At 33.1% G+C, this 27,045-nt stretch overlaps 3 protein-coding genes and 1 long non-coding RNA gene across 5 annotated transcripts; 2 read left to right on the top strand and 2 right to left on the bottom strand.

Annotated features, from left to right (window-relative positions):
* Positions 1 to 5,956: 5,956 nt before the first annotated feature.
* On the top strand, positions 5,957 to 7,345 carry LOC143611906 (F-box protein At1g61340-like). 2 transcript variants are annotated; one of them, XM_077086014.1, is made up of 4 exons: positions 6,009 to 6,063; positions 6,157 to 6,325; positions 6,411 to 6,485; positions 6,793 to 7,345. In XM_077086014.1, exons 2-4 carry the CDS (start codon positions 6,164 to 6,166, stop codon positions 6,985 to 6,987), a joined length of 432 nt encoding a protein of 143 aa, XP_076942129.1. In that variant the 5' UTR covers positions 6,009 to 6,063; positions 6,157 to 6,163; the 3' UTR covers positions 6,988 to 7,345. The 2 variants fall into 2 exon arrangements, with proteins under 2 accessions (XP_076942135.1, XP_076942129.1); XM_077086020.1 differs by having other exon boundaries at positions 5,957 to 6,325.
* A 7,049-nt stretch (positions 7,346 to 14,394) lies between these two features.
* LOC143611898 (uncharacterized) lies at positions 14,395 to 15,035 on the top strand. The gene is made up of 2 exons (XR_013149861.1): positions 14,395 to 14,513; positions 14,682 to 15,035. It is a non-coding gene; the product is annotated as an uncharacterized LOC143611898 (long non-coding RNA).
* Positions 15,036 to 15,952: 917 nt separating this feature from the next.
* On the bottom strand, positions 15,953 to 19,105 carry LOC143611888 (vesicle-associated protein 4-2-like). The gene is made up of 7 exons (XM_077086000.1): positions 18,871 to 19,105; positions 17,414 to 17,484; positions 17,262 to 17,343; positions 17,065 to 17,183; positions 16,835 to 16,912; positions 16,631 to 16,750; positions 15,953 to 16,068 (listed from the first exon to the last, which is right to left on the bottom strand). The coding sequence occupies exons 1-7, from the start codon at positions 19,097 to 19,099 to the stop codon at positions 16,009 to 16,011; spliced, it is 759 nt and encodes a 252-aa protein (XP_076942115.1). The 5' UTR covers positions 19,100 to 19,105; the 3' UTR covers positions 15,953 to 16,008.
* Positions 19,106 to 22,236: 3,131 nt separating this feature from the next.
* LOC143610870 (uncharacterized) lies at positions 22,237 to 23,696 on the bottom strand. Its single transcript, XM_077085230.1, has 2 exons — positions 23,436 to 23,696; positions 22,237 to 22,491 (listed from the first exon to the last, which is right to left on the bottom strand). The coding sequence occupies exons 1-2, from the start codon at positions 23,694 to 23,696 to the stop codon at positions 22,327 to 22,329; spliced, it is 426 nt and encodes a 141-aa protein (XP_076941345.1). The 3' UTR covers positions 22,237 to 22,326.
* Between the last annotated feature and the right edge of the window lie 3,349 nt (positions 23,697 to 27,045).

The raw sequence follows: 27,045 nt of genomic DNA, 5'->3' as shown, positions 1-27,045 counted from the left end.
AATATATAGGAAACTTATGAAAAACAATGTTAGACTGGATTAAACTATGGTGACGTGGACGAATATATTTAGGTGCTGTTTGTTTTTGCAGACATAAACTGTCTGCAAGCTGATTTCATCTGTTTTCATGTCTGCAACTGAAGATGTGGTCTGAAGATCTGCAAGCTGAAAATATAAGACTGTTTGTTTTTATAAGCTGATACTGTCTGCATAACTGTCAAACTTATCTCACAAGATAGAAGTCATTTATTCAAGTTACATCTAGTTTTTAGTCTTTGCTTGCCATGCCGATTTGGTTTTGGTGGGTGGTGGAAGGTGGTGGTGGTGGATGGTGGTAGTGGCGGCGGACGGTGGGTAGTGGCGGTGGATGGTGGTGGTGGACAATGGGTGGTGGTGATGGATGGTTTTGGTTGGTGGTGGACGGTGGTGGTGATGGATGGTGGTGGTGGTGGGTGATGGATGGTGGTGGTGGCGGTGATGGATGGTGGTGGTGGTGATGGATGGTGGTGGTGATGGATGGTGGGTGGTGGACGGTGGTGGTGATGGATGGTGGTGGTGGTGGCGGACGGTGGTGGTGATGGATGGTGGGTGGTGGACGGTGGTGGTGGCGGTGATGGATGGTGGTGGTGGTGGTGGTGGCGGTGATGGATGGTGGTGGTGGTGGGTGATGGATGGTGGTGGTGGCGGTGATGGATGGTGGTGGTGGTGGCGGACGGTGGTGGTGATGGATGGTGGGTGGTGGACGGTGGTGGTGATGGATGGTGGGTGGTGGACGGTGGTGGTGGCGGTGGATGGTGGTGGACGGTGGCGGCGGGGTACGGGGGTGGTGGTGGCGGCGTACGGTGGGTGGTGGTGTTGGCGGACGGTGGTAGGAGCAGTGGATGAGAGGGTGGCTGCAAAGGGAGAAGAGTAGGGTTTTTTTGTGAAGATGTTTTAAGCAAGATTTCCTTGCTTTTCTTTTAAGATGAAAGAAGATAACTTCAGATCTGTTTTAAGAAAAAAAACAAACAGTCTTCAAGGGTAATTTCTGCGCGCCTGCAGACATTAGCTCCCTTGAAGATGTTTGAAGAAAAAACAAACACCCCCTTAGTTTAATCTAGTTGCACAAGTAGGTCAACAACTTACCCAACTTGGAGCATCAATATTCATGCTGGTCAACCTTTTCACCTGATTTTAATGTTTGTTTGGGTACTATCATACACCTATAATTTATAAATCCCGATAATGTAATTATTCATTTAATTGGAATTGGAAAACATTCGATTCAAAATTGTATTTGATTGGTAATTGAAGGAATTTGAATGGAAAATATTTTTTTTGTGATGAAATTATAAACATTTTAATGGAACGTGGCAAGATTATAAAAAACACCCTCAAAATTCATATCCAAAAATTTATCAAAATTAAATCTTCAATCAAAATTTATATCAAAATTCAAAATCACATGAGTTCCAAATCGTAAAACACTAATGTAGATCCATTAATCAAATCTATGAAACATATACAAACAAAAAAGTAGTCATCTAGCTTCCAATGGAACTCGTTCCACATAAAACAAAAAAAGAAAAAAAAGAAAAATCGAGAAACTAAAATCTGTGAAACATGAACAAAGGCCTTCGACGAAATGAGCTCTTAAGAAATTGAGCTTTAAATCAGCATAAATGGAGCATTAGAATTAAATTGACCTTCATTCTTTGTTTATTTAGGAAGAGAAAATAAGGTTTATATTAAAATGGATGAATTAGAAAGTAGGGGACGAAAGTAATTTAGTCATTTACTTTTTTAAACCTTCTAATTATGTTATCAAATTTACAAACCAAACACCACATTAAATATTTGAGATTCCGTTCAAATTCCAATTTAAATTCTAATTCTAATTTCATCACAGAACACTTCTAAAACAAACGTCCCTAAGTTAAAGACGATGAAAAAAATTAAGAAAAATTAGGTAAATGTATAACATTTGAGTTCTAGCTAAATGCTAACAGTTAAGGGTGGCAAAACAAACCCATTTGGGTTGTTTTGGGTCAATTTGAATAACTTATAGAATTGAGATGGGTTAAGATGGATCAAAAGAATTTTGCAAGAAGGTCAAGATGAGTTGGGGAAATGCTAGTGACTTTTGGTTATAGGTTAGAATGGGTTTGTTTATGAGTTAGAATGGGCTAAAGCAAGTTTTATCCAATTTTATTTCAAACAAAACCCACAGAACCGAATAGAAACCAAGAAATCGAAACCGAAATCGTCGAAACCGAACATATACCGAAACCGACCGAAATGAAAAAAAACAAAACCGAAGCGAAAAAAAAACTGAAAAAACCGAACCTGAACCGAGACAAAACAGAGTTTTTTTTTTATTGAACGAGGAAGAAGGGAGAAACATTTTAGTTATTTTACTTTTTGTGTTTTCGATTTATATTTTGAGTTATTATTTTTTTATTAATTTTTTTGAATATTTTTTTGAGGGGTTTTTGAATCCTTTGTATTTTAACCTTTACTTAGTTCAAGATAGGGGTTAACTTTACCCATCTTGACCTATATCCATCCTAAACCGAATGAAACCGAGAAACCAAAACTGAACAAAAAACCGAAAACATTGAAACCGAATAGATACCAAAACGAAAAAAAAGTAAAAATGAACCGAAAAAAAACCGAGCCTAAACTGAGACAAAACCGAGTTTTTTTTTTATGAATAGAGGACAACGGCGATGAGATTTTAGTTATTTTACATTTTGCGTTTTTAATTTATATTTTGAGTTATTAATTCTTTATTGAATTTTTTGAATATTTTTTTGAAGGGTTTTTAAAACCCTTCGCATTTTAACCTTTACTTGGGTCAAGATGGATTAACTTTACCCATCTTAACCCATACCAATCCTAACCCTCTATTTTAAAAACCCATCCTAACCCATACCCATCCTAATCCATCACCTAAATCTAACCCAACCCACTCATATTATCACCTCTACTAACAGTTAAGCTATATATATGTAGATGCTTTTACAATATGTCTTGCTACTGAAATCCATGAGATCCATGAATCAAGCATTAAACTTATTTAAACTTCAAAAGTAAATTAGTAACATATATTTCCTTAAATTGACCCCATTAATTATGTGTAAATGTAACCAAATTTCATATTTGTTTTATAATGTCACGTTCTATAACATTTATTATAATTTCTTTTATAAGAACAAAATAATATTAAAACCGAAGTGCCTTTTATATTATGAAATAAGACTTTAGTAGAGTAGTGAAAAACTTAATGACGTAAACTTAGAAAACATTAAACATCAATTAGGAGCGAACACACGGCAGCAGCACCACTGTGTTCGGTTTGTCACCTAGCATCGTTCGTTAAACCTCGGTGTCTCAACCGGTTAATTATTAATCGAGGTAAACTTAAATATATCGTTAGTTTAATTATATATTTATTGTTTGACTCGTACTTGTATTGTCTGTAACCGGATCCTGTTGGGTTTAGTTTCGGTGCTGATTAATTGTATACTTTCCGCTGCGTATAATTATTAAATAACAAGATTAATTATTATTTATCACGTTTATTGAACCGGTTTTAATAAACAAAATTTTAACTGATCACCACTGAAACCCAACTGGGCCCGGTTAAGACAACATAGTCTGGCTAGAGTGGGGCATCGGGGCTCTCCAAATTTAGAGGGTGCGGTAGCCTAAATAAAAAAAAAGGAAGTCGCCGTTCTAAAAAAAATTAGAATTTTAATTTCTTTTAAAATCATATAAGTCTAAAATTAATATATAAATAAATAAAATCGCTTTTAGATGTATAGGTTCAACCTCACTATCACCAATTTAAATGGGAGATATGATGGATGATCTTGGCTTGCCAGGGTTCGAGTCCTGATCTCACCCGGTTTTACTGGCTCCTCGCTGTCGTGTCGTTTGGCGGGCGTGGGGGTCGGGTTTTATTCGGGAAATCCCTTAATTGGTGGACCGCCAGGGGCTCCGTCTGTCCGGACTCGTAGCCGGCTCGGGCTACATTTAACCAATGGAAGCCGCATACGAATTACCCGGCATTACTTTATTAGTCGTTCAAAAAAAAATTGTATAGGTTGTGTGGTTAAACAAATACTTGTTTGGCAAGTGATAGAGCCGCCACGATGGAATACAAAATCAATATTGATACTTCCATTTTCACCACGTACACAAAACCATCAAACCCAAAACCACCACGTGGCACTTGGTATTCGATAAGCACGCAGGATATTAAGCAACCCACTAACCACTAATAGACTCTTGGGGAAATCCCTAACAATTTTTTTTATATTAAAAGAAACTCTCAAAGTTCTGGAATTTTGTGGCTTACAATTGTTGGATCTCTCTATTTAAATGATGCATTTTTGGAATTTTCCTTAAATTATATTCATTAATTAATCATCAATAAAAGAAATAACAAATGTAACAATAACAATCAGTTTTGATCATTAGTATTTTAAAAAGCGTATCAATAATTCAATATTGTATATAAAAGATAACAAATCTATATAGTGGGAGGACAACATAGACATAAAAAAAACTCATCTTATACATTGAGCTTACACAATTGACATAAAGGACACTATGACATAATTGTCTCGTTAATTCCTCAGCTCCCTGGCTTGATTTGCATCAAAAAGTCACCAAAACAAATACAAAAACATCTATGAAAAACGAAGATTAATCCTTAGAATTGCGTTGGAAAAAAACCCATAGAAACACACGCGCGCGCGGGGGTGGGGGGACACTTTTGATGGCATTAGCGGATCCACTCCGTCTTCTCTAAGTGGATAAGATGTTAATTGTTTTACTTAGAATTGGATTGCTATTACATTTGGATATGATAACTCTTTGATTTATTTATAAAATAGTTTGTCTGAGTTCATTGGATCATATCACGTGACCTAGCCAACTTATAAATTGGATACCGTCATGTATTCACGTTCTTGTTGCAAATAAAATATTGGTCAACTAAGCTGACACGTCAACACCAACATCATCCACCAAATTTGATTCATGCCATAAGTCAAACTCACACAGGTCGTAGCCCTTCAACGGCTAGTTTTCTTCTTATAATCAACCTACCATGAGCCACTCTCACAAACAGTTAAAGTCAAATATTTCTTTTAACTAATTATTTTTTAAATGTTATAATTCTCATTAAGAAATTAAACCTTTTTAAATCTCATTGCTTGAGAATTAAACCTTTTTAAATCTAATTACTAGGAATGATGTCAGCGCTATACCAACGAATGAAACAATACCGTATCGGTTTTTTCGGTTCAGTCATCGGTACTATTTGAAATACTGAAAACGAAAACGAATGGTACGGATACTGAAAACTAGGCATGTAGACGGTCGGTTTTTGGATTCTTGAAAACCAGTTTCGGTTTTGCCATTAAAGTTTGAAACTTTTGGGCTGAATAAAAAAATCTGGCAAAAAATAATGAGTTTAGACATAAATTTTATTATATAATAGCTTATCGATTATTATACATTTACATTAAAATATTGGAGTCACATATATAAATTACTAAAAGTAATTATATAAAAAATAAAAATCTAGAAATTCAGTTCGGTTTATCAGCTTTATCACATGCAAAACAAAGACCAAACCGTAAGTTTGGTTATTACGAAATCATAAAGCCAAACTGTCGACTTTTGTTTCGATTCAGTTCTTACAATTCCGAATCATGTTTTTGGTTTCATGCACACCTCTAGTCAAACATGAAAATTGAGTACCGATGCCGCTGCGAATAACGATTATGCTATAGATTCTTGAACGAAACCCCCAAAATATCAGAACCTTCGAGTGTTTTCCACCACCAAGTATAACTAATCCTTAGAAGGAAGTTAAATTCAAGTGGACCCCACCACAAAGACAAAAATATTTAAATATTTTTGTTATATCTCTATCTATCGATATAAACCAACTTTAATTTAGCTTCCTCTTACAAGATCTACTCTTTATTTCCTTCTCAGAACAACCGTTACATCAATTAACAAGTTACCACCACCAAGAAATTAGGCCTAATTTCCACTTCAAAGAAGGTATTTATTTATTTACTTAGTATTCTTTTGGTATATTTGATATGGGTTTTGGTTCTTTAGTTTGATTGATTATGTTTATGATGGTAATATCAGGACCAATATGGCTTTAGGACTAGTTAAACGTACAAGTTCATTTGGTAGAAAGAGGATATTGATGTTGAATCATATGGAGTTTACTCCCAATAAGAAGCAGTTTTTGGATAGTGGATATGGTTTTTGTTGTCAAAAGTCTTTGCTTGAAGCTCTTCCTGAAGAAATTTTGGTAAGTTTTTAAGTTATTTAATTTAATCAATTTGTGTAGTTTGTGTATGAAGGTTTGCTGATTTTGGGTTGTGATTTTTGAATAGATTAAGATTGTATGTGGAGTGGAACATGATGATTTGAAGAGGTTGTTTCATGTGTCTAAGCAAATACGAGAAGCTGTAAGTTGTTAAACTATAACTTAGGTTATCGTAGTCTAGTAGTCTAGTCATATCACTGTCACGTAGATATGAGGTTTTTTTTTTCAATTTTATGTGTAGTGATTTTAAGTCTTTTAATGGTTAAATGATTAACAAATTAAAAAGAAACAAAAACAAAAGATGTGATTGGCCCACGAAACGCCTCACACGTAGTGGTGTATGGGTGTTTTGAAGAGAAAACGAGGGTGTGAAACGCCCCGTTACTTAATTTTGAAAAATGCGTTATTACTAGAAACATGAAAAGTTAATTTTGATGCACAAAATGCAGGTTGTGATTGCAAAGAAGTGGCATTTTGAATATAGCACACCGAAAAAGATCCCGGCTTTTAGATGTTCATTAAACATGGAGGACTTCCCATCAAGCGATTTTGATGAAATCGAAGCTCCAAATGCTCCAAAACGAGGGCGATTTCATCGTCCACGTACTAGCATTTGTGTGTCCTTGTTTGCTTTGTCACCGTGACTCCGTGAGATGAAAACCCGCAATTGTTTTCGGCTATTATAATTTTGATTTTGCATATGGAGTGTTTATAGATATGGGTGTTGATTTGGGTTGTACATTAATCTTCAAATTTTTCATTGAAGAGGTGTGGTTTGCTTTTAGGGGTTTGTACAATTAGTGTAAAAATTAAAAAAAGGTTAGGGGTATACAAAACCTTTTAGTTTTGTGGTGCTAAAGAAGTGTAGTTTACAAGTTTTTATGCACAATGTGCAAGTGTGTTTCATATGTTTTTGGAGGGAAACCAAATTGAGGCATGAAAAGAGGACAAGATAGTGGGTGTTGATTGAACATAAAATTTGGTGTGGTCAAAAGGAGAAAAAGATGCATTTTTTTATCTTAAAATTTGATTACTTGTGTATTATTATAAAGCTTAGTCGTCAAAAGAAAAAACATAAATTTTTATCTTGAATCTTAATTATTTATCTATTGCTAAAATCGTAATCTACTAAGAATAAATTACATGATATCATACTTATTTGGCAATTAATCATAGTATAATATTCACTTGAACGGTAACTCGGTAAGAGTGGTTGAGCGGATAAGTTGAGTTGTGAGAACAAGTCAAGACACATACGTGATACGTCAGTTTGAGTTTAGGTTAAGATTGGCAACTTAAGAAAAGTTCAAAATAGGTTGGTCATAGTAGATTCATCAACTAGGTTTGTTTTTCACCATATGGACTTAATTATAAAAATGCATAAAATAAAAAAATAAAAAAGTTGTCTAAAAATAAATAAAACAAGCTGTCCAAATAAAATTCTCTACAAATACAGAAAGTGATAAAACAAGATCCTAAACCCAAACCTGATTTGTGGCAGCCCAAATTAGTTCAGTGCTAGTGACAACCCAAACCTGATTTGTGGCAGCCCAAAACAGATTTTGTTGCAGGCCGAAGCATACTCTTAAAGCCCAAAATCTGAACCCAAAAACTCGATGTATGTTAATGTTACAAGTTACACATTAAAAATCTAACTTCTAAAACTTTTAATTAATAATAATAATACTAATGAAAATAATAATTATAATCTATCTACTTATTATACTAATAAAAGAAAATAATCTGGACACATGACATTCTAAGGTTAATCATCACTATCAAATTCCCGTCTAAATCACTTCTCTTGATGGAAAACAAAAAAAAATATCTTTGTTCTAAATATAGGATTGACTATAAATTCAACATACCGTATTAATTGGTCAATCTCTATTAATTAAATTATTAATGTTATAAATTATATTGTAAACATACTTAATATAAAAAAAATATTAATATATATAATAATTACGTGTCATAAAGATATTTTCTTTAAAATTAAAATGTATATAAAAAAATTTGTGTTTAAAGAATACACTAACATTTAATTTTTAAGACATCTTCATATTGAAGAAAATTATAATAACTTTGTTTACTTTTTACAAATATCAATGTTTAATAGGTCATAAAAATCATAGACAAACTTTTCATTTTTTATATTGAGTATAAGACTATTATGATAGTTGGTGTCTTTTTTTGTTTATGACTTAGGGTTTAGGGTATGGAGTGAAAAACATTTTTGTGAAAGGCTTTAACTACATCCTTCATATATAAATGACTCATTGTTTTAAATGCTGCTTCCAGTGGTATTGCTTTTTTACATTAATTATCTTTTATTTTAATTCTATTAAATTATTTATTAAATTATTCATTGTAATTTATACATTAACTTATACCGTGTAATACATGGGGTTCTAAAGCTAGTATACAAATAATCAACGTGGTAGGTTGAAAAAGGAAAAAAAAAGGGAGGGGGGGGGGAAGCTGGCTAACCATGCATTTTACATGTAAAAAAATAATTAAAAAAATTATTTGTACATGTATAAAACACATTTTTACATAATCATTATAGGGTTTTTAAATATAAACACATGTAGAAGTTGTTTTCATATATTTTTTTAAATCGGCTAAAAAGGTAAAAAATTATATTTTTAGAAAATTAAATTTTTTTATTGGAATGTCTTCTACATGTATTTATAAGCAAAAGCTTCAAAAATATTTATGCTAAAACTAATTTTTAACATATGAAATTGAGCTTTATATGAAGGTTACCGAGTTGTGTCAGTTCCTTTTTTTTAAAAACACCAGTTTATCTACAATTTAAGAAAACAAAATGTTACAAATAAATTCTTAATTTATACACAATCACTAAGTAACTGATTGCGATACGCCTAACCTTATTATGCCAAGATTCTTTTTCCGCTTATCTTAATTTACCCTTTCGTATTTGTAGTAATAAAACAAAACATTTTTTTATATATATTAAACTTAATATAGTAACATATTTGAGATATTATTGACTTTAAATATTAACTCGTGTGATATACGAGTTTCTAACTTAATTAGTTACCCACCTAATGTATTAACAAAAAGATAACAAGGCATATACGGTAAGTTTTATAAATTCAAAGTTTTTTTTCATTGAAATAGTAATCATTATTCAAAAATAATATCATAGAGTACATTCATTTACGGACGTTAAGTCTCTTCACATGACATGAGAATAACACGATACAACATTCGATCTATACGACGCATAACGAGGAACAAACACAAGCATATGCCTTTAGAAATGATTCAGTATACTTCACATTGTTTCTGATACTTGTCTTTTATTTGATGATGTCTATGTTACAATGCAATCTTTGTGTTTGTATAACATTGGTGAGATCATCACTTTACGTTTAACATATTTGTATTGGTTTATATGTTGGCCTCATTATAGGCCATGACTTCTATAAATTAGTGTGGCATTTAGCACAACAATGCATCTCCTCAAACATCAATCTATAGACAAGAAGATCTAAAAACATCTATAATGGCTAAGATGATTAACAACAAAACATTCCTTTGCATGCTTTTCGTCTTCGTTCTTGTTGGTATCATGACAACAACCCAAGGCCGAAAAATCTCATTCGGTAAATATTTCATTTTAAAATTCATGATCATTTATTAATTTGTCGCATATTTCATTTTAAAAATCATAACGTAGAATTTAACAGATTCATTTATCTCACTTAATATTATGGTCTTTAATTTTTCAGATTTCCCAATAACATTCCCTGTCTGTTCATCTGTTGTCGGTGTCAAAAGTGGAGATACTTGTTTTGACATTGCGCAAAAGTTCAAGTTGACCACCGATGTTTTCAACTCCATCAACCCGAATCTGGATTGTGACAAGCTGTTTATTGGTGAATGGATTTGCGTCGATGGAATCTAGTTACCGTCTACAAAATGACTCGGTCCATAATAAGTTGTTCTTTTGCTTGTATGTTTATGTGATGTTCGAGCTGAGAACAGTGTCTTTGTAATGTTGTTTTTGCCAGTGTTTAAGAAATAACATGCTTTGTTTTATCCTTCAAGTGGATCGCCTTGAAACCAAAACATTTTTTTAAAGCTACTTATTTACGCTTATGATTTTTGTTAAACCACCTAAAAACACTCTTGTAACATAGAATAATAGAAACCGCATAAGATATTACGTATTATTTATCGACTATTATATAAATACAATATGTAACACCGAACTTTTATAACATCATGTTGATTAATCAATGACTAGCAGAAAGTTGGTCATAAGGCCATGATAGCTGTTTACACACTTAGTGATGCTTCAAAACACATGAATTTGTCATTTGAAAGCTTATCCTTCGTCGTCATAATTAAATTCTCGAGATCTTAAACGAACCCATCAATCTCTGTGGAGCCTTTCCAACATGCCATAATACAAGTATTAGCATAATAGTGTGTTAAAGACCAATGTTTAAACTTTAATTAATCTGTTGGTTTTAATAATGATCAAGATTAATATGACCTATAATGTTACATTGTTACTTGTTAATTATTAATTATTATATGTTACATACGTGTCCCTAAATACTTAATGAACCATCTTTTAGTGATAACAAATTACACAATCACATATATCAAGACTCAAGAGTATGAAGACATGATGTATCTTGCATCTATAACACAAAACACACATTGAATAATTGCAAGAACTATACATTGTGGCCTTTGCACCCCCATTTTCTTTAGCGTTTTGCTCTCGTCTTTCATATATATATATAGGAAGCGTGGGAAGACTTTCAAAATTTTTTTCCATGCAAATAGGACATTATACCTATTAAATAGGATATTATACGGTTTTTAACACTACAGATTGATCTAAACCACTAACTATTTTGATCTAAAAGCTCAGATCTATTTCTATGCTTCTTAGAAAACCATATATTATTACAATAACCCTACCTTACGCGCGCGCGCACACACACACACACATAATTACACATCTCTTTTTAATTAAGGCTGTTTATATCTAACATCAATTTAAAGAAAAGCGCTCAAGTAGAAGAAGGAACAAAGAGAAGAACAAGTTTGACAACATCATTCATATTCTCTTATATAAGTGCCGGAAGTGGTACTAGTGATTTGTTTGTTAGTTGTTCATCATTTTGTTGATTTCAAAAGGGAGCACTATCTTGATATAACGTTGTTTTATTGTTGAGAGTCTAAACACTATCTTGATATAGTGTCGAGAGGTTTCAATATTTTGATGTAGTGTATGCTTGTTGAAGTGTAAAATACATTCTATCTTGAGATTAAACAAAACATTTTAGTATTATTCATGTATGCATGTGTGTATACACATTCATTACTTATATAAGTATAAAACAAAGCAGCTTTCTTATTAAACCCTGAAGTACAAACTATTACAAAGCCATTGTTATAAGATCAAACATCACACAAACATACAAGCAGAAAGTACAAATTATTGTTTGGATCATTTATTGAGGCACAACTTTGAAGTTTGTAATTATATTCCTTTGATGCAAATCCATTCACCCACAAACAACTTGTCACAATTCAAATTCGGGTTGATAAAGTTGAAGAATTTAGAGTTCAACTTGAACTTCTACGTGATGTCAAAACAAGTATCTCCACTTTTCACACTGATAACAGATGCGCAAAGAGGGGTTGTTATTGGAAGATCTGATAAAAGATCATAATTATATGAAGTGAGATAAAAATGATTCTTCTCGGTTGTTTCAAACAAAGGTTAAATCAACATTTTGCTTTTTTATGTGAAAAAGACGGCAATATTTTCTAAAAGACGTTTTGATTTCACGGTAAGCTATAACCAGGACTACCAATGACCAATACCCGAGTTCGAGACCTGAGACGGAATTTCAACAGTCCATTATTCGTTTGACGCTCTAGAGTTTCGAACCAATCAGGACCTCCACAGGAGGAAACCCCTAAGGGAAAACAGACCTCTCGACCATAGGCATGATGTTAAAAGACGGTAAATTAATAAATGATTATGAACTTTGAAATACGAACATTATGTGACTTACCAAGAGCAGTTGTGGTCATGAGACCAACGAACACGAAAAGCATGCACACGAATGCTTTGTTATTGATCTTAGCCATTATATTGCAGATTTTGTTGCTTGTATAATGTTTGAAGATGATCTATATGTATTTAACGTGCTAAATGTAACCTATTTTATAGAAGTCATAGCTTAGAGTGAGGCCAACAACATAAACCAAAACAACATAATGTCATATTCACTAAATAAAAATATATAGATAAGTTTTGTATATGATTAAGAGTAATATGTTTACAAATTGAAAATATTGTATTTTACTAAGTGACCATATTTACCAATGCAATTACAAAAATAAGACCTTTTTTCCTTCCAAAATAGCCATTGAATGCCACCTCTAAATTCAATTTCACTCGTAAGTATCAAGCGGGTGAGAGTAAATACGTCAAAAAAAGTAAACAATGCAGCAGGCGTATAAATCTTACGCACCGCTACATGAAGTAAACGCACAATATGTTTGGTAGAAGCTAAACTTAAATGCATTTAGTTCAAAACAATTTAAAAATATAACTTTAAATAAATTTAAAAAATATATAAAAGTTATTTGCGTTTAAAAAGTGGATAAAAGTCACAATAATGTCATCATTTTACTATCCTCAACAAACAATACGTGAATTAGAGTCTACATGAAATGCTCCGTCTAATTTTAGTCGTTAATTATCCTTGATCAATAGTTGGTAATTGGATAGCATCGATTACTAGCAACAAGAAACGGAAAGATGAAGATGAAAATAAAAATACATAAATTAAAAGACTAACTATCAACTAGAGGTGGCAAAATAAATGGATTGCGCTGGATTGGATTAATTGTTGGATCAAAATGGGTTTTGGTCATGATGAGTATAGATCAAGATCGGTTATTTACAAAGAAAATAGAAAAAGTTAGGATGGGTTAAAATTTTCTGGACATACTATTAACCAATAAATTAGCTAAATGGACTAAACGGACCCTAGCTTTATTCGAAAAACTCCCCAGACACACAACCTTCTGTTCGACAGCCAATGAGCTGGTGGTGGCGTGGTAAGGGAAAGAAGACTTGTTATTCCATGTGATCCAGGTTTGAAACATGCCTCACTCATTTTAGTTTTGGCGACACCGGGTGATGATGGGAAACTAGAAGAATATGAGGCGTTCACTAGTTGGATCCTTAAATTGAACGGGTTTTATCTCACCGCACTGTCATGTCTTAGGGCAAGTGTTCACGGACGTTAGCCTTAGGTGGGTTTTCCCCTGATGAAAAGGCGAGTGGTATTCCGATGTGGTGGATTTAGCCAGTTGTTCGTTTGAAGAATTCGTTAGCCGTTCAAAAAACATTATGTTCGACCTAGATGACATGTAAAAAGATTCGGACTGAGCCCACCAACCCGGTTCATAACCTGACCCACTTCACTTAAAAATCTGGTCTCCAAAACGATTCGTCTATCCCAAACCTGTTTTGACCCAGAGTTTACCAACCCGAACCGGTTTGGGTTTAAAACCGATTTGTACATGTCTAGTTCGACCTGATAAATCAAGTAGTCCACTTCACAGCACGTTTCCCGTATGAAACCAAGCTATTAAGTCCAACAAAAAGAACTATAGTTTAAACCATTTTAGCCACATTATATCATTCCATGAGTTGTTTCTTTTATTTGTTCCTTGTATACATTTGTCATTTTGTGTTAATGCAATAGGGTTAAGTACAAACTAATGAGACACAATGTATAACGATGTTTCTCTTGTTTATATCAACTTAAACAAACATAATCTTAATTCTTAAAAAAATGTAGTCATGTAGATTTGATGCATATTTTTGGTTTTACTAGCTACTTTCGTTGGTTGGATCAAAAGCGAGATTTACCAACGTTGTTTTGGTTTATGCGTTGGTTTCATGTAGGATATGAGTTCTATAAATGGACTAACATTTACCAAATCCAAATCATCTCTAGCTACAAACTTCTACAAAACAACATATTCATCATAACAATGGCTAAGATTGACATCAAAACCGTCATTTTCATGCTTTTCGTCTTTGTTTATGTTGGTTTCGTGATAACAGCCGCAACCAGAACTATTTCTCGTGGTAAGTCCGATACTTAACTAGAGAATAATAATCATTATCTCTAGTTCTTCTAAACATTGTTTTATTTTTAAAACGATAACTCACACACTCTCAAATATGCTGCTAAAATACACATTTGAAATGAATCTTTTACATGAAGTCATGAACTAATAATATGATGATTCACAGGATTATCAGGAAGAGAGCCGGTTTGTACTTCTGTTGTCGGTGTGCAAACCGGAGATTCATGCTTTGGCATAGCTCAGAAGTTCAAGTTGAGCTCTGGATTCTTCGATTACATCAACCCGAATTTGAACTGCAAGAAGTTGTTCGTGGGTGAATGGATTTGTGTCGATGGACTCTAATCAATGTCACCGATCTATGAACGATATGATATGATCCGACCAATAAATATTTCTTTCTGATAAAGACTGAAATACGTACTAAATATTTAAGGGTGTGTTAAAGCCTCGTGTGGATAGAAATAACGGTTTTGTACCATATGTTCTTCGTTTATTAATAAAGGAATTCGCTTTTGTTTCATGTTTGTATCGTTATCTATACGATACATGTACTCGTGATACAAGACAACCTAATGAGACGCGATAAAGTGTTAATACTCTTGTGTTAATAAATCAACTATGACAAACTTCAAGAATAAAATCTAGCATCCACTATATGCTTTATTATACAAGTGAATAATATCCAAGTGCTTTAACAAACCATAAATGACATAAATACAAATTTTGTCCTTTAAACATAGCTGATTTATGGATCAGGTCCTTTAAAAAATTTATTTTCATGCAATGTCCTCTATATGGCAACTTTCTTTGCTTTTTGTCCTTTACACTAATGAACGTTAAGTTTTTCTGTTAAATCACCTCATGTGTAGAGCATATGAGGGCATTTTAGTCTTTTTACACCTATAGTATATCAATTTATTTTTAATTACAAATAAATTAATAGGGCAAAAAGACTAAAATGCCCTCATATGTACTGTACATGAGGTGATTTAATAGAAAAACTTAACGTTCGCTAGTGTAAAGGATGAAAAGCAAGAAAAGTTGCCATATAAAGGACACGCCTGAAAGTAAACTTTTTAAAAGACCTGATTCATAATCAGCTATGTTTAAAGGATAAAACTTGCATTTCTGTCACCATATATTGATGTTTGTTTTTGCAAATAAAGTGTACTACAGAATTCGTTTCATTCGGGTCGATAAACCATATGCTAAAACAACTCTAATAAGCGTACATATTGTGAATCACGCAAGAAAATAAAGGTTCCGCCTGTTGATGGAACTGTCGGGTGCAAGCCCAAACAATGCTTCATGTTGTTTTGACTTGTACCTCCTACACGTTACCACCAACGGGTGTAGTTTTATATACGTGTTGTAACTTGTAATCTACCTCTCGAGTTACATATTCAACATCGGAAAAACCATTTACAATGAGAAACAACATAAACAGAATCCACAACATTGTACACGGGTTTAGGAAGTAAAATGTTTTATTATCATACCGAGTCGTCTCCTTCAACTTGTTGTCGGGCCAGGTATCTCTCGCGTCTCTCTTTCTGCAATAAACAGTCATACTATTATCAGTAATTTTATACACCTTGTGAGTGAATCAGTTTTGTTATACTTTATATAAGGTGTAAACAAAACGACCTGAATCCAAGCTTGACTAGGCTCGAGCTCAGCTCGTTTAGAGCTTTATATCTAAAGCTTGAGCTCGTCTATTATTTATTAATTAATTTATATACATGTGTAACTATTTTAATTATAAATTTTATATATAACATAAAACATAATAAATATTATTTGGTTATTTTTATCATTAAAATTTACATACAATAGTAAATATTATATAAAAATACAAGCCATATATTTGATAAAACCTCATTTTTAGGCTCGAGCTCGTTTAAGCTTTCAGTGAGGTGGTCTCGAGTAGCTCACGAGCAGCTTGGCTCGTTAACACCCGTGATTTTATCTATATCTTGTCTGCTTGTCAAACGGGTAAAAGAAATAAGCTAAAAAGCAAACGGGTCGAAATGATTTTGACAGAAAAATGTTTACGGGCCAACCTAACCCGCAACCCAATACCCATCCCATTGGCCCGCCCGTACAGTAACTCACCCATTCATCTATGACAAGCCCATCACCAACAATCTTTGGCCCGGTATCTTCTGGAGGCTTTTTTCGGGTTTCCAGGGCGGCCTCAGCCTCGGCTATTTGGCGCTTCAGTTTCTCCAGTGCCTTGTATCATGTCAGAATAACGTTTAAAATAAACTTGTAACGCGTATGAAATATTAAAAAATGACAGCTTTATTAAAAACTTACCGGGCTTGGTTTTGCGACGTCTAGGAAAACAACTTGCAGTATCTGCTCCACGGTTACTAAATCTTTCTGCTCGTCAAACTGAGCGAAAACACAACTTAATAACTACTCTGGTGTTAACCTAATTACTCTAGTTATTTGTACACTTCTCACGATAAAAGTCATTTGTATTTGATCCAAACCATATACAAATGTATGCAATAATATCTCAAAAGACGGTGTATATAACTTACTAGCTCGGGTACATAATCCATCATTCCTTTCACTTTCAGACTCATGATTTTAAATTTCACTTTCCTCTTTCGGTCTATCGGCTTTTCATTATTTTCCGGAGGTTCCACAAACTTGAAAACTATCATAAAAAAACCAAAACTGAAGCTTTAGTATACAAACATACAGAGGCTGCACTTGCAGGAACAAATGTTGTTACCAGTTGCAATAATACTCTCGCCGGGAGTCAGAATAGCGCCCGGAGGACGCATGAAACAGCTTTTAGGTGCAGTTGTTTGAAACTAAAGTAACACAACAAACAACATATGTCAAAACTAATAATTTAAGATATCCTATAAGTAATATTCATACCTTGAAAGCCACATGAGACTTGCTAGTGTTCTTTATCTTAATAGCACTTTGGACTTGCTTGCCAGGTTCATCTACAAAGTTAATATACTCAAGTAAATAAAATATTGTGACAAATATAAGACTGATTTTACTCTCTTTGAATGATAGTATTAATGTAAATAAAAAACTCAACCTCAAGTTACAATTTGTGATACAGAGTTAATCCAATAGTTAGCAGACTCTTATAAGGACCGAGTTTATAAAAGACTCAAATTTCTTCATATCACGCCCTGATTTTAAATACAAAGATTATGTTCGTTTTTACTTGACTCAATTTTTAGTCGTGAAACGCGTATGTTACTAATCCACCCGTTGTCTTAACTCTTAATTCTCTAATTTAATTTCTATCAATTTTGATTTTCAAGATTTGACGTTACTTCCCAAATTTAGAATCACAACGCGCTATATAAACAGCTAAAAATTACTGCATTTTCTCTATCATGTTCAATTAAATAATTGTTTTTATTCCTTATTTGTTATCTTTTCTCTTTCCTCCACTCCCAATCATTTTCAAAAAATATTATACGGTGTGAACATAACCCCAAATTTAGTTTTCTCATATAACATTTTCTCTCTCCTCTACCTACAGTCACTCATAATCATACCATATAATTTATAAAATACACTCACATAATTATATGTCACGGGTTGAGAATGCTCTAACAACATACAACCTAAGCAGTTAATGCGGAAAAATATAGGATATCAGACAAGAACCGATATCTGAGATATCGGTTATCGCGGTGAGATATCGATCGGATATCGGTAATTTTAATATCATGTAAAATTCGAATGCATAGCAAATTTAACACTAACAGTTCAGTATACTCTCCTACCCCTAACAAATTAACCTTTTGCTACTTGCAAAACACTAACAATCGTAGCAAGCAGGAACTGATTAGGACTTAAAACACTAACATTGAACACTAAAAGTTGATAACAAAGACTTAAAACACTATTATTGAGAATTTCAGTGATATATCAGTCAAATATTGGTCCAATATCGGTAAAATATCGGTCAATCGCCGATATTATCGGTACCGATATTCTGACTGATATTTTATCAAGTGGCCAATAACCGAGGTGATATCTACTGCATAGCATACAACTTGTGTTATCAAATTTCAAAGGTAACAAAAAGGGAAAAAAGATTTCCACAAACCATTACTAAAAATACCTCTAATAAGTCACTTAACATAGTACACCTTAACTATATAAATCATAACAACAACAATAATAAATGGGAACTTAATTTAAATAGTTGTTTGGTAGCAAAAGGCCAAAATATTAAAACACAACACTTACATAACTAATCATCTGGATCTCATGAAACAACAAATAAATAAATAAACAAACAAACAAATAAATAATAATTAATAATAATATAATAATAATAAAAGAAGCTAAATAGTTCATACATGGAAAGTAGAGTTTAGACCGTGGATCAAGCCTTAAACGACGCCGTGTGGGAAGCAAAGATCTAACAACCGAAGACATCGAAACATTCGAACTAGAACTACGATGTTCCTCCACTTGGTTCGAGGTTGTTGTTGTTGGACGACTTGACTTGAATAATAAGCCCCAAAATCCACGACGGCGTTGGACTTGAACCGGTTGTTGCTGTTGTTGTTGGTCGAGTATTGGCATATTATTATTTTTGATTGATTGATGAAGTTTGTTTCTCTCTCTAAAAAAATTTAATAAATAAAATTCTATGGATGGAGGATTGACTTCGAACAGGTCGTGTTGTTTAATGTTTAGTGTTTACTTTTGTGTCTGTGTTTGTGTGTTTTGTCATTGGAGCATTCAATACGAGATTTTGATAAATACTGTCGGGTGGTGTTTTGAATATTATTATTTTGTAACATTAATTTGGATATTTTTTATTTTTATTTTTACTTTTTTGAGTTTTGAACCACCTGTAGGGTGTGAACGAGTGGATACGAGCCGAGTCAAGTCTAAGCTCGATTTGTTTTGACTTTGGAGAGTTTCAACTTAAGTTTGGCTGGTTTATTATTTATTAAATGATTTATAATATGTTTTTAATTGGTTTCATATATTTTTTGAGAAAAAAAAACCTTAAATGAGTCAAAACTTAGTTTGAACTCGTGTGGTACCTTAAACTAGTCAAAGGTTGGCTCGAGCTCGGTTGTGCAATGTTATATTAATGCATAAGGCGAAAAGAGGTAAAATTTAAAATGCATAAGGCTTGTTAAAGCTTGGCGAGGCTCGAGCTTAGGCTCGATAACTAAACAATATTTAATTGAGCTCAGATCGAACTTGAGAAAGCTCGGCACATTTTGAGTGTTTTAATTGATACGAGCTCGGGTAACTCACGAGCATTAAGCTAGTTTGCACCCCTAGAACAATCCATGAGTTATTTTCCATTTTTGATCAAAACAAGTTTGGAATACATTAAAACGTGATCATATAGATCCCATGAATTAACTTCCTTTTTTTATTGTTATTATACGCTGATATATATACGTGGGGATCCAAGAGATTGTTGCAAAATGTGATCATATAGATACCATGATTAACTTTTTCTTTTTTTAATTATTATACACAGCATGCGGGTGATTCAAAAGATTGTTGAGAGAGTTCATGGGAAGGTCGGGTAACCAACACCATTGTTGAGTGTAGGGGTATGGTACTAAACGCGGCTTACGACCTTAATTTATTATGTTTGGCTTATTTTATTTTATGGACTAATACAATATTATTGGGCTGAGGGGGTTTTGTGGAGGTAACCCTAACTGGGCTAGGCCCATTAGGGTACCATGATGGTGGCCATGAGGCTCCCTATATAAGGAGGTCTCCACCTCCTTATTAAGGGTCGTTGTTCTCAATAAGAGCCATCACCATAACCATTTTTGTGTCTATAAACAAGAGATCCTCGAGATTTCTTAGCAGTCACCTCCACACCCTCAAAAATCATTGCAGATCTCAAGCTACCGGAGAAGAAGATCGAGTCGCGGTTCGTTCATCTCGAAGACCCAGGAACATCGTCATGGATCAGGTCAGATTCATTTCATGTTTCTACATTGAGCTCTACACCAAGTCAACTTAGCCAGATGTGAAAGATACCCGTAGACCGTAGTTATGATGTAACCAAATTAGGAAAAATGTTGTAACTAATATACACTATGTATCAAGAAAAACTTTTAACACGATGAGATATTTAATTATGAGATAGTAGCAAATTAAACTTTAATCGCCAAATTATAATCGTGCTTACTTGTCACATTGTAAAAGGTATGGCAACTAAATTAGGCTATTTTAAGATTTTAACAAGTAGAAAGAATTCTATTTTCGGTAAAAAAAACGTTTTGAAACTTTTATGAGTACTTCGTCTAACTAAGATGTCGTCTGAGTATTCATAAAAGGTATAGTAACTTTCATGAATTACTTATGTGCTTGTTTGTTGGTTATTTTGAATACAACTTTAATGCATCCCGACTTCAAGTAAAGAATGTTGGATCACAAACCCTTTTTCTATAGTTATCGCATCATTTTATATAGAAACATTCATGAAAAGAATCGTATATCATACATAAATATGGTTGTAAATGTTTTATACAAATGATAAGTTTTCGCAATGAGTTCTCTCTCATACATACTTAACAAATAAGATTTTGACAGATTAATTCCTCACGTATAAATATGTATGAGAGAAAACTCTTCGAGAAATATCCGGTTTGACATTTTGACTTAATTAAGGTAATCTTACAAAAGGTTTGATGGCTACATTTAAGTTGGGAATAGTGGATGAAATCATTATTAAAGGTTCTTTTACATTAGAATAACTTTATCCAAGTGGATTAGTCACTTAATGCACATGCTTAATTCTAGAATTAGAATATAATATCATTTTAAATAGGATTAAGCTCTTTTGGTATATTTAAGAGTAGAATTTTTATACTAATTACCGTGAGAATTGATGTGATATTTTTGTTGTCCGTTCTGTTTCGCGTTTCCTTTTGAATAGGATCTAGCCAAAGTAAATTGTATTAGAATCAAATAGGCTGTTTCCCTCATGACGATGAAGCTTATCCCCCATTGTCTCACTAGCCGACCTTGACCCTGTGATTTTGAGGTCATACACATGCCATAATCTATTGTATGAATCTCAGTTCAAAGGTAACATAATATGGACCCTAGTTAAACTCTGTTTTGCAATAGAGACAAGTACACGCTCATGATGTTGTGAACTTGTTATAGTGCCTTTGATGCTTACTTGTATAGTTATATGTGATCTTAGTAGTTCACAATCTTACAAAACATTTTAATGTTGGTTTTCATTTTGCTCAAAAGAATACGAAACTTGATTATTACACAATTGTCTTATTTTTGTTTCATTCGCACGCGTAACACCTTTTTTTGTATTTGATTCAAACTTTGTGTGTGTATGTATATAGAGAAGAAATCATAAGAAAACTAACAAAATATGAGAAAAGTACTGCTAAACAATCAACTTTTTTTCATTTATTTTCATTTTAATGCTAGAAATGTAAAAAGTAAAAATAATTTAAAAAAAAACGCTCACAAAGTTACATATATAACTTAAATTATTATGGAATGTGATTTCTTTAATAGTGTATTATTCTAGTTTAGAATTATGGGCACAAATCAAACTCTATTTAATACCAGAAAAGTAAACATATAACCCTCAACTTATTAGATGTGTTTTTCATTCGCACCTAAAGTATGCTTGAAGTTCACAGTCATCGAGTCTAAACTCGATAACTCAAGTTCAATAATCAAATTATAATCATCTGATAAACCTGACCAGCATAATTTCGCAAATAACAAAATATCACCGAATCATAGCATGTAACAAGATTATGAGTGTGGAAATATAGGATCAAAATGTCCTATAATATGAAATCAGATTCGTCCCATTGAAGAACAGGATCCAAATTTTTTTCCCTTTTGAGTTTGTCCTTCAAAAACCAATCGCACACCTTCCCCGCATTTAGTTCTTCGATACTACTCCCTTCTTGCTCCCCTATCACTCTCAAAAGATTTAAGGACGAGATCTGTACAGTATAAATTGTTATATAAACTTATTAAGTCGTCACGTTACACGGTTTGTAATAATTACTAATAGGAAAAAAAAACTTTACTAAACAATGAAGTGTGAAAACACACCATCCATAACATAGTCGGTTTTTTTTTTAAATTGTGTAGTTTTGTGTTTAAATTTTTGAATGCAATAACAATAAAATTATCAATATATGTGCACAAATATGTATGTTAAAAGTAAAATAACAACAAAATAACTATATATAGCACAAAAACACTAGCGGTGAAAATGAGCCGAGCTGCTTGCGATCTACTCAAGCTCGGATTGATAAAAAGCTCGAAACCAGCCGAGTCCAAGCCTCAAATAAAGCTTGTTTAGTTATGAGCCCGAGCTCGAGCCTTAACAAGCGTTATGTATTTCTTAGTTTTACCTCTTTTAGACTTTGATATATTAATTTCACGCCGCGCAACCGAGCTTTGGCTCGTTTAGTGTTTTTCTCTAAATATATAAAAATATTTAAAAGCCTTTGTAAATTAAATAAGAAATAATAAATGAGCTGAGCTCGAGCCTGAAAAAATATATCACGAGCGAGCGTGAGCCCGAACTCTCATAAGTATAACGAGCTGAGCTGAGCTCGAGCTTAGTCAAGCTCGGCTTGGTTTGCTTACGATTAAACACATTCAAATGATTAAAATTTAAACTCATATGACTCTATTTATAAAGTACCGTTTACCTAGCAATGTTTGCAAGCTGACATGGCAGCCATTAATCATCAGTCTACAAATTATAAAAGGTCCGACACAATATATGCAGGCTACATACACGGGACAAAAATAAATTTAAAAAAACACAATCAACAATTAATATTAAATGTCTTTTAATAATTATTTAATTAATGAGTTCATACATGATATAACATGACATGATACGTAGTTAACTATTAAGAACGAGGCATACCGTCAAGCGACATAAAAACGCTTCATGAGAGCTCAACCCGGACATTTCAACAATGCCGGCTTCTTCGAGGGTCAAGAAGCTTCGCCTTTCCGAACTTGTTTTATCTTCTTGCCCATCAACACTAGCTTTCAATACAAAATGTGTTCTACTAGATGTTCTAGCAGTCGCATAATTAATATTTCTGATTCGAGCATGCGTCGAATATTTATAGAGTACTGATGAATGATAACTAGTAGCTTTGTATAGTTTGAGTGTATTCATGGTGGTTTTGGGGTCCTTCACTGGATGAAGAAGAAATTGACACAAACAACCAATTTTATTTTATTTATTTTTTTGAATTATTTGATGTTGTGTATGTGGTGCACGTTAAGATATGGATCTGGATAACCCTACTCTTTTTTTTCCCAAATAAACAATATTTTATAAAATGTTGAATTATATAATTATATACCACGTCTTTATAATTTATTTTATTTTGTTAACAAAATAATTTATGGTTAGAAAAGGCTAACCAAATATAAAATATATGACATTGTTTTTAAATCACTCTATCAAAGTTACCTTTATTTTCATCTTTCCACTAACTAGCCACAAAAAAAAGAGAAAAATAGTAACTGAATATAAAATAAGATCCGATTTTAAATCATTAGCCTTGAAAATACTTCATTCTAGTCCCAAATCACCCACTAGTACATGTAAACAATACATTCTACCACTTGTTCATTAGATTTGGGCATCTTTAATGAATCTATCCAAGTTACCATATCTTTCGGTTTCAGAGTTACAAGGCCCGCAATCTTCAGCAAAGACTTAATTAATCTATAAGCTCGACTAGAAATCTGACAAGACAAAAAATGTGTTATGTTGTTTCCATCTCGTTTGCACCAAACAGAGGCACGAAGAAAGAAATACCGTAGCCTTTATTGTAGAGATTCACAAATTCTATGCCAATTCCATGCCTACTATTGTTTAATTTTTCCGATCAATCATAAGACAATCTTTATCCGATTTAAATAATCTAAGATAGATCTTCGCTAAAATTTGAATCTCACAGCCAAACACCTTAATCAACACGAAAGGAGATAATGGATCTCCTTGTCAAAGACCACGGTAAATGGAAAATTCATGTATAGGGCTTCCATTTTTAAGAACCGAAGCTATGGCCGAGCTTAAACAAGATTTCATCATCGCCACCACCTACATACTACTGAAACCCTTGAATTCTATGAACGAAAAAAGACAATTCCAACCAAATAATTCCATTATTTCATTGTCATATTTGTGGTGTTCTAATTGTAGTATTATATTTTTTATTGGTTGAACTGAGTGGATTAAAAATCCTCTCCTTAGCATGTAAACGTTTTTGTTTTGTCCCGGTTTAGTTTTTGGCTAACCGGGTTTGTGATCTTTATAAAGCTGTCTTTCAAAACAAAAACAAAAAAATGATTGTAGGCTTTCCCAAAGTTCACTTGGAGTTTCAATTTTTTTAAACCAATTGATCGCCTCGTTAAGGATCAAGTGGCCATCCGAAACTTGATGGTCTTTTATGAATGTAAAAAAAAATGAATTCGGAACTGATTAAACTGAAAACCAAATTGGTTTCTACCAAATTGGTTCTCAAACCGAACTAAACCGTCGGTTCATATAGCGGTTTGGGTTTTTTTTCAATGAAACCGGTTAAAACCAGTTTCAAAACGATTACACACTGACCCGAACCGTTTGGATCAGGTTGGCTAGTTTTATGCTTAAACCAGTTCAGCTTAGAAACCGGTTTAGAAAATGCAAAAACCAAACCGATTCGGTTTGTTAAAAAATCGGTTTTGTACACCTCTACTTCTCCTAACGTCGGAATCTCTTCAAGTTTGATTGCCACATTAGGATCTATTCTTTTGAATCGAAACCCATCGACCAAAGCCGCTACAAAACCTTGCAATCTCTCCGCAAGGTAGTTAAACAAATGGTTTTGATCGAATTGGACCGAAGTTACCATAGTTAAGGTTAAGAATGACCGGGCGATGGTCTCTAATACTTCATGTCACAAGAAAACAATCTAAATGATTAGGTTTTAAGAGTAGATCCATCTCTATTAATTCGAGTGAATTTAAATCCCTCTTGGGAGTTTTTAAAAGCAATGCCTCGTCAACAAATTTAATAAAGTCGTTCGCCTCAACCTGATTCAAAGCGTATCCCATCCTTTTCGATGTTAATACACGTACCATTTGTTCATCCATAATATACGTACCCTAAAAGGGAGTAAACATGGAAACACACTGGCTCATAACAACACTCGTACACACAGTAAGAGGACTTGTACAAAAATGAGCAGTACAAATGAGCGTGCAATATTGGCTCATAACAACACTCGTACACAGCAAAGGGTTTTATTTTCAACGGCGAATTTATTTTAATCATTGTTTTTTATGATGCTTGAACTCAAAGACCTCCATTTTCAAACACAAGTATTTAAAAGATTTGTTTTTTTCAATAGAATGCCAACCTATTAGTAACCGGGGACTAAGTTAAACAAGTTTACTATACTTGATATTACAAGGCTTATGATGAGTTGTTTTTGTTATTTCATATATTGACATTTTTTAAAATTTATCAAGTTACATAGTAATCATATTATTATATTCTAAACATATATAAATATATAACTACGTTTTGACTGATCAAGTTTCTTAATGACTCAGCAGTGAGCAGTGCAAGGTTATCAAACAACCCTTAGTCATGCACTCACTAAACTTTACTCATAAAGATACATCAGTTTTCACTGGGGTACACGTTAACGTAAACGACTTTACGATACAGCTTGATATAATTACAAGCCTTAGGATTACTAGGTTTTGTTCTTATATATATTTACCTTTTCCAATATTTATATAGTTACAAAGTAATCATATTATATATTCAAACATATATCAATTGTAGTATATTTACATTGATATTACAGGTTACAATTTAAGAAAATTCATTACTAGTCAATTTGCAAGTAAAAAGCGTCACCAGTTGGATACAACCAGAATTTGTTATCTGATCGTATCAATTTTGTTATTGCAAATTTACTCAATTAACTACAAATTAATGTTTTGGATTAATGTTTAAAATAATCACATTAAATAATTGATAATTAGCATTAAATACAAGTCAAAGTTTCATTTTGATTATGCCATTGAACCTTTGGTCCATTAGCAGTTTGGCTTCTTGTCTAATGACATGGGCCGGTGATGGTTAAGGTTTGAGATTTTAAGGCTTTAGGTGCGAAATCCGAGTCAATGGGGTTTTCCCACAATAGTATGTTTCATCCTTAGTGGTGTCCATAAGCGAATCAGGCATGTAGCGTTAAAATCAGTATAGACAGTTGACATCTCGTCTCATTAAGACTCACTCGGATATTGGTGGTAGTTCCAAATGTTGTTTAAAAAATAAAATAAAGGTTATTAATATATGGTAAGGATATTCCCCACAACTATATCATATTCAAATCTTCAAGATTCTATTGCTACTCAAACTCTCATGTGTATGTATATATAAAGCCCATAAGGGTCATAGGTACATACACTCATTGGTATATTTTCTTTGTAATACTGTAATCAAATACACTTGTTAT

The sequence above is a fragment of the Bidens hawaiensis genome, unplaced genomic scaffold (genome assembly GCF_021521415.1).
Source record: "Bidens hawaiensis isolate Kalapana, Puna unplaced genomic scaffold, B.hawaiensis_p1.1 tig00002236_1, whole genome shotgun sequence".
Lineage (NCBI taxonomy): Eukaryota > Viridiplantae > Streptophyta > Magnoliopsida > Asterales > Asteraceae > Bidens > Bidens hawaiensis.
Note: the sequence above shows the minus strand (reverse complement) of the source record. Positions and strands in the feature narration are given on the sequence as shown.